The sequence below is a fragment of the Anabrus simplex genome, chromosome 11, assembly GCF_040414725.1.
Source record: "Anabrus simplex isolate iqAnaSimp1 chromosome 11, ASM4041472v1, whole genome shotgun sequence".
NCBI classification, from domain to species: domain Eukaryota; kingdom Metazoa; phylum Arthropoda; class Insecta; order Orthoptera; family Tettigoniidae; genus Anabrus; species Anabrus simplex.
In genome coordinates, this window is record NC_090275.1 from 65875702 (window position 1) to 65893722 (window position 18021).

Below are 18021 nucleotides of genomic sequence, written 5' to 3' on the forward strand. Positions count from 1 at the left end.
GTAGAAGTCTGCCGCCTGGGAATGGAACCAGCGTGTGACATTCGTCACCAGCTCTTCGTCCGTGCGAAAATGAATTGGTTATTTATGACCAATAGATTCGTAGATACTAATTTATTTATTTATTTATTTATTTATTTATTTATTTATTTATTTATTTATTTATTTATTTATTTATTTATTTATTTATTTATTTATTTATTTATTTATTTATTTATTTATTTATTTATTTATTTATTTATTTATTTATTTATTTATTTATTTATTTATTTATTTATTTATTTATTTATTTATTTATTTATTTATTTATTTATTTATTTATTTATTTATTTATTTATTTATTTATTTATTTATTTATTTATTTATTTATTTATTTATTTATTTATTTATTTATTTATTTATTTATTTATTTATTTATTTATTTATTTATTTATTTATTTATTTATTTATTTATTTATTTATTTATTTATTTATTTATTTATTTATTTATTTATTTATTTATTTATTTATTTATTTATTTATTTATTTATTTATTTATTTATTTATTTATTTATTTATTTATTTATTTATTTATTTATTTATTTATTTATTTATTTATTTATTTATTTATTTATTTATTTATTTATTTATTTATTTATTTATTTATTTATTTATGAAACAGCGAGGTGCCGATTTACAGAATTGCAGGTAAAGTTCCAAGTAAAAAATAATCTGCAAAAGTATTCCTTAAAATTAATTCGATTACTTCCCAACTCTGTACTTAAGGATACTAAAATAGTACTACATATTATTGAAATTAAACCATTCTGTTTCAGGTGAATGGTACGTGGAGCCTGCCGAGTTTTGTGTGTGACTTCTACATCGCCATGGACGTTACATGCAGCACCTCATCCATCTTTAACTTAGTGGCCATCAGTATAGACAGGTAAGTCAAGAATGAAAAAGATGAATAACTAAAACTAGAAAGGAAGCTTGTAATTTTACGTGTATTTTGATATCGCGACTGATGCCCATCCACCACGACCTTCCACTCTTGATTAGCTTCCAATATATTGTTACACGTTTGAAAGAGTATAGTTTGAAATATTGGTTTTATCCCAAAATATCATTGAGCGTTTAGACCAAATTCTTCTCCTTCTTAGTGGCATGACTCATGTCTGACTCATGATCTCATACTTACTTAACTACTCGACGGTGTCCACCAGCAGTCGCCATTATGTTACGGCTTCTGCTTTCCGGATTGTCTCTCGAAGAAGTGCGTGGGTTGCGTCTTTGGTCTATCCATCTTCTGGGAGATCATCCACGCGGCCTGATACTGCTGGGGTTTATTTCCTGCATAACTAGTTTTTGAAGGCTATTTTCGTTTCTTGATATACAGTCGAAACCGGTTATAACGACTCAGAAGGGATCGCCAATTAGCGGTCGTTGTAGGCGAGAGTCGCACAATCCGGGCTTTTTTTAATTGCTAAAAGTGTCATATCTGCAAGTTATAGGCAGCACACCTACACGGCTAATTAACAGAGTAAGGTTAAAATTTTAAAAAACGTACGTGAGATAAGTATTGTATTTGCAATACAGTTTTTGAATAAAGTTTGAAAAACATAAGTGAAATAAGTATTGTGTTTGCAATACAGTTTTTGAATAAAGTTTGAAAAACATAAGTGAAATAAGTATTGTGTTTGCAATACAGTTTTTGAATAAAGTTAAAATTTTAAAGAACACAAGTGAAATAAGTATTGTATTTGCAATACAGTTTTTGAATAAAGTTAAAATTTTAAAGAACACAAGTGAAATAAGTATTGTGTTTGCAATACAGTTTTTGAATAAAGTTTGAAAAACATAAGTGAAATAAGTATTGTATTTACAATACAGTTTTTTGAAGTGGGACTGAGAGGAACTTTTCTTCTAATATTTACACAGTACGGTCAACAATAATATGTCAACAAAATATGAAATAATAAGTGAGGAAATAAGTAGCAACAGTGTATACTGATCAATAATATCGCCCAAGGTCTTGGCTAATAACAGTCTAGCTTAAGCCAGTAAGGAGGACGGACGTATCGTGTGGCGTGCACCTGCTGAGTGGAGTGGAGTAGGAGTGGGGAAGCGGTAGGATCAAGCGGTCGGCAAGGAGATAGATAGGATGAGTCGGGTAGACGTAGAGGCTATGAGGAAAGTAGTAAAAGAAGTAATACAGGAGGTATGTCCGTTTGAGCAATTAAAGAAGATGCTTCAAGAACAAGTCCAGGAGCAAGAAAAGACGAGACAGTGGATCCAGGATTATATGAAAAATACGAAGGCGATGATAGAAGGCAGCGAGAAAGAACTGGTGTCACTAAGAGAGAAAATAAAAAATATGGAAGAAGAGATGGTAAAACCTGAAGAAAGAAATTGAAGTCTGCAGACAGGAGCGTAAGAAGAAATCCATATTTGTTTACGGGGTGGAGGAAGAAAAGGCAGAATCTAAAGTGGACATTATTTACAAAGTGGTAGATGTCATACAAAAGAAAATGAAAATAAATTTCAGTGAGGTAGATATAGACAATGTGGAGAGAGTTGGCAAAGTGGGAGGGAACAGGCCCATAAAAGTGTCGCTGCTATCTTCATTGATGGCAGATATAGTGACAAGGAACGCTGGTAATCTACAGTGTGAGAACATTAGAATCAGGAGAGATTTCGGAAGAGAAGAGAGTAGGAATTTTAAAATTCTCAAGAAACATTTTGTGAAAGCAAAAATTCAGGGATTGAAAGCGTATATTAGTGGTCAGATGCTTGTGGTGAGCGACAGGAATTGGACCCGAAAGTGGACAACATCGAAACTGAAATTAATGGATGAGAGTTTGAGGCAAGAAGAAACTAGCAGGACTGAGAGTTCGAGGCAAAAGAGTTTGAGGCAAGAAGAAAAAAGTAGGGCTGAGAGCTCGAGACAAGAAGAAACTACCAGGGATGATGTGAGGCAAGAAGAAAAAAGCAGGGCTGAGAGTTCGAGGCAAGAAGAAACTACCAGGGCTGATGTACATACTGTAAAGGGAGGAACACTGAGTAGATGGGGTTCCTGGGAAGCGATCGTAAAAAGAGCTGAAGAAAAAGGAAATGCAAGGAGGATGGAAGTAGCCAGGAAATTAATGGACGAACTAGTTTCGGAGGTCTGCGCGAGGGAAGAAAGCAGGATGCAGGAAGAGATGATGGAAAAAGAATCACAGGGGAAGACAAGTGGACAGAATCGGAGCGAGAATAATGGTTTGAGGGAGGAAGCAGAAGTAAGAAGTGCCGTGATTAAAGGGAGAAGCTTGAGTTTGAAGGAGCTATGGGACAAAAAGGGAAAAATGGAAGAAGGAGTAAATACGAGAAGTAAAAAGTCAAGTAACAGTAGTAAGTAACATGGTTTGCCTATGGATGGATGATAAGAGAGGTAGCGTAGTTTATGGTGGTGTCTGTATGTGTATTGTAATTGTTGAAGTAAATGTGGCCTAGAAGGAGAGAGGTAGCGAAGTTCAGATGGTATTTACACAAGTAATGGTGCCTGTATGTGTAGTATAATTGTAATTGAAGTGATGGTGTCTTTAGGTAAAAGATGGATGGATTATGGATGGATGATAAGAGAGGTAGCGAAATTTGAGTTCGATGGATGGAAATGAGGAGAGGTAACGAAGTTTAAATGGTATTTATTCAAATGGTGGTGTGTATATATGTATATTGTAATTGTTGAAGTAAGTGTGGGCAGGAATAAGATGGATGGATTGTGGAGTTCGAGGGATGGATGATAAGAGAAGTAGCGAAGTTTAGATGATTGTAATGGTAAAATAAACGAGGACTGGAATTGAAGTGTTAAGTATGAATAGGTGATGATGATGATGGATCGATGTTAAGAAAGGTAGCGAAGTTTAAACGATGGCATTTATTGAAGTGAAAGTATCTTAATATGTATTATAAATGTAAAGTAATTGAAGACTGGAATTGAGTGTTAAGTATGAAATGTGATGATGGATGGTTGATAAGAGAGGCAGCGAAGTTTAAATGGTATTGGTAAGTGATTTATTAGTTAATGGTAGATCGGTAAGCAAAGTTGGTTGTACATGATTATTTGTGTTTTTAGATATAAGATGGCTAGACTGTGGAGTTAGATGGATGGATGATAGCGTATTGTATGATGGATGAAGGAGAAAGAGAGATAGCGAGGCGATAAGGTATTTTTTTAAAGTGTACTGTAATTGTATGGTATTTATTCAAGTTATGATATGACGACTGGATTTGAATGTGTTAAGAATGGAAGGTGATGATGAGGAATGGATGATAAGAGAGGTAGCGAAGTTTAAATGATATCGATGATAAGAGAGGTAGCGAAGTTTAGATGGTATTTATTCAAGTGATGGTGTCTGTATATATGGATGAAGGATAAGAGAGGTAACGAGGTGATAATGTGTTTTTAAGTGTATTGTAATTGTATGGTATTTATTCAAGTGTCTTTAGGTATAAGATGGATGAATTGTGGAGTTCGATAGATGGATGATAAGAGAGGTAGCGAAGTTTAGATGATGGATGGAAAGGAGGAGAGGTAACGAAGTTTAGATGGTATTTATCCAAGTGATGGTGTCTGTATGTGTATTCTAATTGTTGAAGTAAATGTGGCCTGGAATAAGATGGATGGTTTGTGGAGTTCGATAGATGGATGATAAGAGAAGTAGTGAAGTTTAGATGGAGAACTGGAATTGAAGTGTTAAGTATGAAAGGTGATGATGGATGGTTGATAAGAGAGGCAGCACAGTTTAAATGGTATTGGTAAGTGATTCATTAATTAATGGTAGATCGGTAAGCAAAGTTGGTTGTATATGATTATTTAAATTAGATTAAGCATGGTTGAATAAGACGAGCAGGAACAGATAAGTATTGCAGTGATAAAGTTGCAACGTGAGCAGAGTACGTAGTTGCAGAATGTGTGTGCAACGGAAGTATGGAATCAGCAACTCAGAGGGAGTCAAGTAGAGGAAATGTAGGAGGAATGGAATGTGCAAAGGTTTGCGTGTTTACTCAGCAGGGGCACGAAGGTCTGTGACATTCATAATACAGCTTAAATTGCATATTCTGGGAAAACAATAGAAATATTCAGGAGAGAAGTTGGACGTGACATAAAGAGGCCGAGGATGACTACCGTGGTGACCTTCATTTGGGGCGTCACGTTTCCGGAGTATCCTGGGGGATTCATACCATGTCCAAGAAGTATCATTATTTTACTAAATTGTTCTATTCATTTTCTGTTCATTCCGTACATTATTTTCTTTTCTTTTTCTGTACAGCACATAGAGTGTGAATTTTGGCTTAAGCTGGACATTGTTATTTTTTCTCTTTTAACGGATCATTGGGTATTGTTACTGTAGATCTGGAGAAAAATAATTAATCAATAAAAAAATCTTGGCTAAAAATGAGATGTTCTCTCTGGCCTTCCAAATTGTACCGTGGCTCAGATGGTTTAGGCGCTGGCCTTCTGACCCCAACTTGGCAGGTTCGATCCCGGGTCAGTTCGGTGGTATTTGAAGGTGCTCATATACGTCAGCCTTGTGTCGGTATATTTACTGCCACGTAAAATAACTCCTGCAGGACAAAATTCCGGCACATCAGCGTCTCCAAAGACCGTAAAAGTAGTTAGTGCGACGTAAAGCAATTAACATTATTATTATTATCATCGCTGATTGTGATACACTCTATTTCTTCGAGATGCCGACGTTTGTTTCACCATCCTCTAATCGCCATATTATATGTCTTTTTTTAATATTAAACACTTTTCCTATCTTGTGCTTCTTCACAGCAATGCTTGCCTTGACTATTTAACAGACAGACTGATTTGAAATCTACTGAAAACAAGAGCTTAAAAATAATCTTTACATTGTTGTCAGCAATCTCCAAATATTTCTTCTTCTTTCCGAACGTTTAGTCCCGCATTGGTGCAGGGTCCGCTTTTAAACATACCATCCTCCACTTCCTGCGACCAAGGGCGTTAGCTTCATTGATGCCCAGAAGACGCATGTCTTCCTTGAAGTAATCGAGCCATCGTTTCTTGAGACGACCTCGGGATCGGGAACTTCCAGGATCAAATTGGAGGGCTGTATGTATCATTGAGTCCGCAAGGCTTCGGGCGACATGAACATACCATCTAAGTCGTGCTTCCCGCATCTTCTCTGAGATAGTTGCCACTCCCAGTCGCCTTCCGACATCTTCATTTTTTGATGTGATCCAGTCTGGAAAGAACCAATGACCAATGTAACATTTCCAACTCCATACCATGTAGATCCTGCTCATGCTTCTTAGTTGTAGGATCTTCAAATACTTAACAAACAAACAAACAAACAAAAATATAAACATCGGACGTTTTATTAGATACTTTTCTCCGACAATGTGATGAAAATGCGTTGTTTTATCCGATATATCGTAATAAGCCATGCCGTTCTAAGCGATTTGTAAATTTACTGTCTATATTGGATTTAGACTGGACCTTTAGATTTTGTCGTTATAGCCAATACGTCATTAAAAGCGATCTCGCAATAAACGATTTCGACTGTATGTCCAAAGAAATGCAGGGTTTTCCGTCTAACAAAAGTGGAAAATCGATTTGAGATACCAAACTCTTCCATTATGGAGAATTTATATCTTTTCTCCATCCAAGATATGCGTAGCAACCTCCGCCAGCACCACATTTCAAATGCGTCAATGTGCTTTATTTTGTCCTTGGCCTTCACTGTCCATGATTCACAGCCATAGAAGAAGACTGATAAAACTAAGACACAAACCAGGCGTTTGTTTGTGTTTTTACCGATAGCTCGGTCACGCCGGATCGTTAGGAGCTTATCCACAGCAATTCTTCTTCTGATCTCTTTGTCAATGCTGCCAGTCTTGCTCAAATATCAAAATAATCAAATAATCAATACTGATCTCCGCTTAGGCCAGTCACACAGGGGGCATATTCCCTATCTGTTGTTTTCCTAGCCTTTTCTTAAATGATTTCAAAGAAATTAGAAGTTTACTGAACATCTCCCTTTCATTTTCTACCCGCTGCAACATTTCTGCAAGTGCTGCACTGCTTGTCAGTAGAATAGTATCATCACCAAAACTCAGACTCTGTACCATCCTTCCTACAACTAACACTTCACCAAGCCAGCTGCCCAGAGCCCCTCGCATGATGTATCCCCAGTATGTGTTGAACAACAAAATGGGCGACAGAATGCAATCTTCTCTCACTCCTTTTGACACTCTGAAGGTCTCTGATAAGCCACAGCCCAGTTTGACTTGAGCGGTGTTGTTTAAGCTTTTTGTGTTGTGTTTGAGTCATCAGTCCATAGACTGGTTTGATGCAGCTCTCCATGCCACCCTATCCTGTGCTAACCTTTTAATTTCTACGTAACTATTGCATCCTGCATCTGCTCTAATCTGCTTGTCATATTCATACCTTGGTCTACCCCTACCGTTCTTACCACCTACACTTCCTTCAAAAACCAACGGAACATGCTCTGGGTGTCTTAAGATGTGTCCTATCATTCTATCTCTTCTTCTCGTCAAATTTATCCAAATCGATCTCCTCTCACCAATTCGATTCAGTATTTCTTCATTCGTGATTCGATCTATCCATCTCACCTTCAGCATTCTTCTGTAACACCACATTTCAAAAGCTCCTATTCTCTTTCTTTCTGAGCTATTTATCGTCCATGTTTCACTTCCATACGATGCCACGCTCCACACGAAAGTCTTCAAAAACATCTTTCTAATTCCGATATCAATGTTTGAAATGAGCAAATTTCTTTTCTTAAGAAAGCTCTTCCTTGTTGTGCTGGTCTGCATTTTATGTCCTCCTTACTTCTGCCATCGTTAGTTATTTTACTACCCAAGTAACAATATTCATCTACTTCCTTTAAGGCTTCATTTCCTAATCTAATATTTCCTACATCACCTGCCTTCGTTCAACTGCACTCCATTACTTTTGTTTTGGACTTATTTATTTTCATCTTGTACTCCTTACCCAAGACTTCATCCATACCATTCAGCAACTTCTCGAGATCTTCTGCAGTCTCAGATAAAATAACAATATCATCGGAAAATCTCAAGGTTTTGATTTCCTCTGCTTGGACTGTGATTTCCTTTCCAAATTTCTCTTTGATTTCCTTTACTGCCTGTTCTATGTAAACATTGAAAAGGAGAGGGGACAAACTGCAGCCTTGCCTCACTCCTTTCTGAATTGCTGCTTCTTTTTCAAAGCCCTCGATTCTTATCACTGCAGACTGATTTTTATACAGATTGTAGATAATTCTCCGTTCTCAGTATCTGATCCCTATCATCTTCAGAATCATAAATAGCTTGGTCCAATCTACATTATCGAATGCCTTTTCTACATCTACGAATGCCATGTACGTGGGCTTGTCCTTCTTGATTCGACCCTCTAAGATCAGACGTAAAGTCAGGATTGCTTCACGTGTTTCTACATTTCTTCTGAAGCCAAATTGATCTTCTCCCAACTCAGCTTCAACTTGTTTTTCCATTCTTCTTTTTATCAAAGCGGAAAGATGAGGAGGAACGCACATTTTATGCAATACTCTGCTGAATTTTCTTGCTGTAATGCAGCTGTATTGATGGATAAAATCTGCATGGTTCCAATTAAACGATGTTGGTATCGATACTTCAGTTATTAGGAATCCCATGCAGATGGGAATGATATTGCTTTATCAGCACATTAATGTAATTTAACCCTCAAATTGACTTCTTTGTGTCATAAATACTATCGTGAGATCTAAAATGATACCACTTTGATACGGTCGTGAAAAATGCCTCGTTATAATTACCACAAATGTTTGCCCATTACCTCTTAATTTGCATGTTTTTCTATATAAAATAAAGGCAAATGTAATTCAAAACAGACCGACATAAAAATGAACTGAAATGTGATACAAAAATTATACAAATATACGATCACATGCCTCTCTCCATCACCAGGGATAAAATGTATTTAGAATTAATAATGGATCAACACTTGGGACAACCATATCGTCTTGTTGTGTAAGAAATTTGCTATTGTCGTTGGATTATCACATAGACTCAACCTGCTGCATCTGTCAGAGGAAAAATTACATTTTCTTAGTGGACACTAATATCATATATAATTAGTTACAACTACATTGAAAGATTCGATATCGTTAATGCTGAACCATTTATTCTGGCATTAGTGACGAATTACCATGATAAATAACGCTGAAATATGTACTTTCAACATTTATGTAATGTATTATCATACTCTGTCAATTGCCGAAATTTCCGTATAGTTATCCGTTTCTTTTGTAATAACGATAATATGAATATTTTTTAGCGTTGGTGTCTGTTTTTCTCTTTGTTTGTCTGTTTGTCTATAACTTGGAAACTACTGGATATATTTCTACCAAACTCCATATTTGGAATCCACCTGTCCTTGGGTAGGTTTTAGGGCCAATATTGTTTCTGAATCACTGAATTAATGAAGTTTCTTCCTCCCTCCCCCTTATGCACTTGCCAGTTCCCACCTGACTTACCTTACTACTGTTCTCATAAAAGCGAAGGTGGTACTCGAGCTATAGAAGTGCTGCAATATAGAAGCCATTCCGTAGAATGTATTTCTTACATCAATGAACACTAATATAACTCGTGTATGAAGTGACACATATTCTACCGCTTCCGGCAAGTGCCAAATCTTCTGCTCGTGTCTGTATGCGTAGAATTTTAAATAATCTCTCCCGACATAATTTAAGCGTCATTTATCCTGCAGTCGAAAATTCCCCCAATACTCATTACTATCCTGCCACAATATATCATACTCAAATTCCAAAAAATATGGCCTAACTGGAGTAGAAAATTTAAAATAACTTACGTGATGAAATTAAATCACTCAGAACATTATTTTCCTTTTCAAAGTCTGCTAAAGATTTACTATGGTTCGGAACAAATGCCATAAAACTAATCAAAATTTTTGTATTGATTATATTTTATCCTATATGTGTGTTCGATGAATATTGTACCATTCAAAGTGAATATCTCCATGTTATATGTGCACTGCTTTTTCATCTTAATTGTGAGTTAAGCAACATTGGGCGTGGTCAAGAGGTGGATGGGTTGCCATGGGTAAGGGAATGGAGGGAATGGAGGAGCGGAAAGGAACTGGCCACCCTACCGCACGTAAACTCCGGCTCAGGAACACCTCTGCGGAGGTTCGGACCTGCCTTCGGGCAGAATAACCCTTACCTTGCCCTTAATTTCAGCATTTGTTCGTCGGGGCCTATCATATAAATAAATAAATAGTCCGCCTCTGTGGTGTAGTGGTTAGCGTGATTAGCTGCCACCCCCGGAGGCCCGGGTTCGATTCCCGGCTCTGCCACGAAATTTGAAAAGTGGTATGAGGGCTGGAACGGGGTCCACTCAGCCTCGGGAGGTCAACTGAGTAGAGGTGGGTTCGATTCCCACCTCAGCCATCCTGGAAGTGGTTTTCCGTGGTTTCCCACTTCTCCTCCAGGCAAATGCCGGGATGGTACCTGACATAAGGCCACGGCCGCTTCCTTCCCTCTTCCTTGCCTTTCCCTTCCAATCTTCCCATCCCTCCACAATGCCCCTGTTCAGCATAGCAGGTGAGGCCGCCTGGGCGAGGTACTGGTAATTCTCCCCAGTTGTATCCCCGACCAAGAGTCTGAAGCTCCGGGGCACTGCTCTTGAGGCGGTAGAGGTGGGATCCCTCGCTGTGTCCGAGGGAAAAGCCGACCCTGGAGGGTAACAGATGATGATGATGATGATGATGATGATGATGATGTTGATGAATAAATAAATAAATAATGACAATAAAATTTAGAATATTCTGGATTTGGCTAATATACAGATAGATTTCGTAAATGTTCAACATTTATCCTCTTCTAATTCATGAACGATTTTGTCCTCAAAGTCTAGAAAGCTAGGAGCAAGCACTAAAGCTATGACTTATAGTCACACTAAAAATAAATACTAAATAAACCTCCACAGAAACTTAATTTCTAAATAAATTTCGGTACAAAAATCAAAATATAAACACGGCGTCGATGGGTCACAAAGTGTACCGCCCGAAATTTCCGGCTATATACGATAAAAACAGACAACTCTGCAGTGCGTTAACTTTTCGCATGCGTTGATCTTGAAATGCCAGAAAGGTACAGAGAATAGCCAACAACAGGGCGACACATAGAGGAAATGGTAGAGGTTCACAATTAGACTGGTATCGAAAAAGACCCCACAACTCCGTTCGAGGGTAAAGAATATGAATGTAAACTGTCGATATCTTTAACGGATCTGTAGGTATTTCAGGTAGACGTTCTTATTGGCTCATCTTGTATAACAGAGGCTTATATACATACATACATACATACATACATAATTAAATGTCCCATCAAATAATACCCGCGTTATGGGTACAATATATATAAATTATCAAAAGGATTAACAATCGTGTGCCACTACAATATGATATCTATAGAACTACAGTTAGTTCACTTTGTGAACTAGAGCCCTGAAGCAATCTCTACACGTAGCAGCCCCAATAGACGCCGCCTTAGATGTTTTAAGTCACGTGCACGCTCACCCCACTTTACATTGCTCAAGTTAAGAACTGCCTTACAAAAGAGAAACGCCCTGGGCAGATATTTTAAGAAGAGAACTGAAGATGACACGCTGAATTCCAGACGCTTCCTTACTCTGACCCCACTTCTCTCCTTCTCATCGTTCCTTTTCTCCATCTTGTCTACTCTGACAAAAAGGAATTCGATAAATTCCAATAATTTCCCTGACGGGCTTGCTCAACTATGTGCGTCGTAAGAATATTCAAGAGCGATATGTTGTAACCATGCTCCAGTCACTCCTTTGCTGCACAAAAGATGGTTTTATGTGGTTTTTGTAAGACTCCTTCTCAACGAACGTGGAACAGAAAACTTAAAGAATATCACCACATTCGTGAGTCAGAAAGTTATTCAAGTCCAACAACATTCTTTTGACTCTACCTTCGGCGAACAAATTATGCCTGCTAATAAATAAATCTCAGTGTTGGTATGTGGGTTTGTCTTTCTTTCACGTACGCATTATTTGCCCGATCGAGCTCAAATTTAGTAAACTTGTAGCTGATACCTTTGGTCAGCAAATAGTCTACTTAATACTTCGCTGTCTCTTAAGGGGATCATCCAGTGAAAGAAAATGTAAAGAAAGTCAAAGGAAAATGTACGCCTAGGACTTCTAAAAGTGAATACGTTGTCTAAACAGTTAATCCTATCAAAGAAAAAAGCATTCCAATTCCAATTGCGTGGTAAAATGGTATATACAATTTCTTCCTTAATTTTACAGTATTCCCAGAATAAAAATAGTTTCAAAATTCCCTTTGGGAAAATCAAATGATCATAAATATGCTTTTCAATAAAAGAAACTCAGATTGATAACGATTTATTCATATACACTTTGTATCGCTAATTTCATGACGCAAATGTCGCCTATATAGATATACTCCCTTACGTCGCTTTTAGGCTCCCTTACGTCGTCGATATACTTTCTTACGTCGTCTCTATGCTCCTACGTCTTCTATATGCTCTCTTACGTCGCCTTTTCTTCTCTATGCTCGTTGTATGTATGCTCTCCTACCTCGTCTATATAATTTCCTTCATCTTCTATATACTTTCTTACGTCATCTTTTGGCTCTCTTACGTTGTCTGTAGGCTCTCTTACGTCACATATATACTCTCTTACGTCGTCCGTAGGTTCTCTTACGTTGTCTGTAGGCTCTCTTACGTCACATATATACTCTCTTACGTCGTCTGTAGGCTCTCTTACGTTATCTATGTGCTATCTTACGTCGTCTGTAGGCTATTATTACGTCCTCTGTAGGCTCTCTTACGTCGTCTGTAGGCTCTCTTACGTCATGTACACACATATTCTCTTACGTTGTCTGTAGGTTCTCTTACGTCATCTATATACTCCCTTACGTCATCTATAGCTCTCTTACGTCGTATATATACTGTCTTACGACGTCAGTAGGCTATATTGCGTGCTCGACGTGCTGCCGAATAGTACACATGAAGTGTCAACATCTACAATACAATATACGTCCTACAACACAAAGTGAAAGAAGAAGCTTTCACGCTAAACAAAAACACAAAAATATGTTGAAATCAAGTATTATAATACATATTGACATTTGACGAAATCAAATACAGTAACATAAAACTAAAGGAAGCACGTCGCTAAAACAACAACTTGTCTACATTTATATACCGTATTTTATGGTAAATTCAGTCTTAGCATAAACTATAATCTTTGTGTATATATCGACGAAGTCCCGCAGTAAACACCGGACAACTACCTGATTTCTACATAAGTGTTCATATTACATCAAGAAATTCATACTATTATATACCACCAGTAGACGAACACAGCTGATCGTATAACATAGTCGCATATACAACACGCCGCAAGAATTAATCTGTACTTCAAAATGTTTTATTCATCTAGACATAAGTTTTAATGTGGAACAGCGGACACTTCACAATTCAAGAATATTGTATATTCAGCATATATCACCTGTGCACATAGTATTAGTGCAAAGTTTTAACTCTCATACCGATTAACGTAGACGAAGATAAGACGAAAAACATTTGATAATGTTTTTATCCATACTATGTGACACCTTTATAATTTAAGAAAACGTATTTTAACATGCATCATTCATGTACATATAGTAATGTTAACTTTTGAATTATTATATCAGTTATTGTAGACGATTATTTAAAGTAGAACAATTGTAATGACTATGTTTTCACCCATACCATGTGACATTCTTATTGTGATGTTTTAATTGTATGTTATGATTGTCAGCTGAAGATGACCTTCACAAGGTCGAAACCGGTACTGTAGAACAATAATATATAAATATATGTATTGATTAGGTGGAAGCTTCAAATCTTCATATTTGTGAATATAATCAATGCGGAAATGAAACTTACAGATTATCATATATTACTTCGTCTATAAGCTCTCTTACGTCGGTCGTCTATAGGCTCCCTTATGACTTCTATATGCTTTCTTACGCTCAGCTTCGTACATTTTAGACTTGTTTGAGTCTCCTTTAACCATCTTTATACATATTTCCCTTTGCAGTAGGTTTCGACTCCTTTAAAAAAGATCTATGTTTAAAATTCACATCTTCATATATAATTCGATTACCGAGTTTTTAATCGCAAATCAAATCATAACCTCAAATTTGTCATTTTTTACAGCCTTCTCTCTCCAGCACATCCATGTCAGTTATTCACTCATTAAATGTTACCTCAACCATTCGGATCAGACCTTTAGTTCCAAAATTATAATCCCAAAAAAGAGCGCATGATTTCGTAATATTAAGGTCGAATGTGAGTAGCCAAATTTTATAGATGCTTTTTTCACGTCAATAATGGAGGAACTTGCTGTTTAACTTGCCTCGTACATCTCTTCTGTGGGTCGCCTTTAACCAGTGCAGTATTCTAAACTTCCCGGTCAGATTTCCTTTTCCACACTCACAGTTTCGATAATTACCCCACCAGGCTGACACATGGCAACGGCTATTGGCTGAGCCCCACCACGGGATAGCCAATTAACCTCCTGGAGCAGTGATCTGTAACCAATTAAAAAAGTTTTAAACCAGCCAAGCGTAATAAACGAGCATGAAATGGTCTCTTTGAAGCAGCACAACGTATGATTCTACCGTCAATATTGTACAGCATTAAATAAATGGACGTAATTGGGTCCCTTAATGCAAAATGTCGATCTCTTTTCGTAACCAACGAAAGTAACATCACTGCAAATCTCTTGTGTATTTTCTAAAACGGAATATCTGTAAGGGGAATGGCTTTAATAAACAGATAACTTTATCTAATGCAGAATAAATTGCCCTAAATATAACGCACATAGTTTTTAGTAACTATACCTATGTTGTAAAAGAAGGAGACCAACCACAGAAATTCAGAGAATCGTAAAGAGTAGGAAAATACATTAGGTGGGGGTATTCAAATTTCTCTTCCCACTAACTTTGCCTGCCGAACTGAGTGGCAGAGATGGTTGACCCTTCTGACCCCACTTGGCAGGGTCGATCCTGGCTCAGTCCGGTGGTATTTGAAGGTGCTCAAATACCGTCAGCCTCATGTCGGTAGATTTACTGGCACGTAAAAACTTCTTCGGGACTAAATTCCGGCACCTCGGCGTCTCCGAAAACCGTAAAAGTAGATAGTGGGACGTAAAGCAAATAACATTATTACTGACTTGGCCCTGGCAAGCCGACCTAACTACTTGTGCTTCACTCAGGTATGACAAGTCTAATTGTTTGTTTTATTTTCTTCTACCAAGCCTTGTCATCCTTAATTACCTGACTTACAACTTAATCTTAGTCAAATGAATATTATGACACGATTTCCACAAGAAATAATTACCAAATATCTACACCTGGTGCCAAGAAATAGACACTGCCTTCCATTACACGGATGTAAGCACGCCTATCAAAAATTAAACATTACAGCTCTCTGTAAACTGCTACGTACCAGATAGTATGTCAAAATTCTTCTGAATAGAGAACACAGTAAATATCATTTGACAGAACAGTAAGCATGGATCCTGCACGACCTCGAACTTTAGATTAATTAACTGATTAATTATTTTATTTTAGGCATGGCATTTTTCGAATGCCTTCTCGAAGAGAGAGAATAAGAAACGTAAAAAAAGTTAAAATTCATTTTTTCAACATTTCCTGCCATCATCTCCCCTTAACTCCATTGCTTAATCTGCATTGCACCGTTTGATTATATTAAGTGGAACTGGAAAAATTGTCATGTTTATATCTCTGTATTTCTGAAATTGTTCCATATAGAACGTCGAAATTCTTAGAGATGATATTAACAATTGTTTAAAGTTTACTCTAATCTTTCTTATTCAGAACTATGCAGCAGAAACTTGGACGATAGCGGAGAATTGACGCTCTAGAAATATGGTTCTGTAGGAAATTACTCCAAATACACTGAACGAATGGATCAATCCTGAAATGGCTAGGCGTTACAACAACACTGTCAACCCTCATCAGCCAAAGACACCTCGGATACTTTGGTCATATTACTATGAGACCGGAGAAAATGGAAATAGAAATGGAAAAGTTCATTTTTGAAGTTAAAGTCGACATTCGAAGTTCCGGAATCGTGCAGTATTAATTTGGAGGGACCATATCAAGACACTGACCAAGAAGAGCCTACAGAAAGCCGGTCACTATGCTCAAAATATAGACTCTTGGAGGCAGACCATCAACAGAATTACAGCATGATTCCACTACACCGTTAAGTAGGGTTGGACGAAGGGAGAGAAGACGGAACCTAGGCTGAGTTCCCAGGGTTGCGGCATGAGTCATAGCAACTATTGTTTTTCCTAACCTTTGTACAGTGCTATCATACAATGGCCATAGTCCTGGAAAGCATGACACTCATAGTACGTGGATACAGCACGAGATGGCGGTGTATTAGACAGGCACCACGCACAGGGCGATGGGACTGTAGTATTGTGTCGGGCTTTGTACAGAATGGAGGTGCCAAGGCAAGAACAGTGTGTATACACCAAACTGACCGTTCGTCGGAAACGCAATGCCAAAGAATGCCATAGAGAGCTTGTGCAAACTGTGGGGAATAATGCCTTTCCGTACTGATCCATTGCGAAACGGGCGGCAGCATTTGAGCACAGATGTGAAACAAGCAGCGATGTGCAACGGTCTAGATGGTCCGAGCTGATGTGCCATATGCAGTAATTATCCAGTGCATGGATTTGGACAGAAAATGAACACTACAAGCCAAAACAATGTAATCCCTAGAGTCCGGACTTTCATGCATTAATGGGTTAGAATGCAAAGTTATTGAAGCGAGCAGCAAGAATAGTCTACCTTCACAACGATGATGCTATGGGGATTACATAAACATAGGGGTTCGGCCCGTCGGAACCCCTATAATTTATGTTACCCTTGCTGCATTATGAAAGAGCGGGTGGCCGACACTTTCTACTAACCAAATTAGTTTGCAATCTAACCTGTTACTGCATAAAAATCCGGGCTTTATATTCTTCATGATGACGTCAGACTGCATGCAGCGGTGGTTGTATGGAGGCTACTTCGGCACTGGGAGTGGGGAGTGCTGGAACACCCGTCATACTCAAGGGACTTGTCTCCGTGCGATTTTGACCTCATCTCCAAAGTGAAAAAGAGCATTGCGTGGGAGACATGAGACTGCAAAATTCACACATGGTGAGGCGACTGGTATCCGACATCTCCAGCATCATTGGCAACGTGTTATGGACAATCTAGGAGACCACATTGAGGGTTTACAATAAAGGTTACCGTACTGTACTCTCTGATAATAAACATTAGGTAGCACAAGGGTATCATGGTTGACATATTCCTCGCCTTGTATCTAACACCTGGTAAACCTTCTCGGCATTATTCATACATTCCACAGCGCCTTACACCGCCACTCCCATCTGTATATTTCCGTTTGTCTGGTAGATCCAGCACCGAGCTCGATAGCTGCAGTCGCTTGAGTGCGGCCAGTATCCAGTAATCGGGAGATAGTGGGTTTGAACCTCATTGTCGACAGCCCTGAAGATCGCTTTCCGTGGTTTCCCATTTTCACACCATAAAAATGCTGAGGCTGTACCTTAATGACACGGCCGCTTCCTTCCCATTCCTAGGCATTTCCTATCCCATCGTCGCCATAAGAATTATCTGTGTCGGTGCGACGTAAAGCAAATAGCAAAAAAGAGGTAGATCCAGCATTGATGCAGGAAAAAATAGATGCAATGACGTACGCCCCAACCCTCTGAAAAGAATAATCTGGGATCATCTGACAGCGTCAGACCTCAAATCTCTAGAACAGGGCCTCTCAGGGTGCATGCGCCTGGTGCATGCACTGTGCACGGTGCAAAAGACGACTCCGTGGCGCTCCAAATCCGAGCCGAGTTGAGCCG

At 38.1% G+C, this 18021-nt stretch overlaps 1 protein-coding gene across 1 annotated transcript in view; it reads left to right on the forward strand.

The window, feature by feature from the left end:
• Positions 1-813: 813 nt before the first annotated feature.
• Dop2R (dopamine D2-like receptor) overlaps positions 814-18021 on the forward strand; it is a 112406-nt gene continuing 95198 nt past the window's right edge. Inside the window, exon 1 of the mRNA XM_067155380.2 lies at positions 814-922. Within this exon, the coding sequence (XP_067011481.2) occupies positions 864-922 (59 nt within the window). The 5' untranslated portion in view covers positions 814-863. The remainder of the gene's footprint in view (positions 923-18021) is intronic.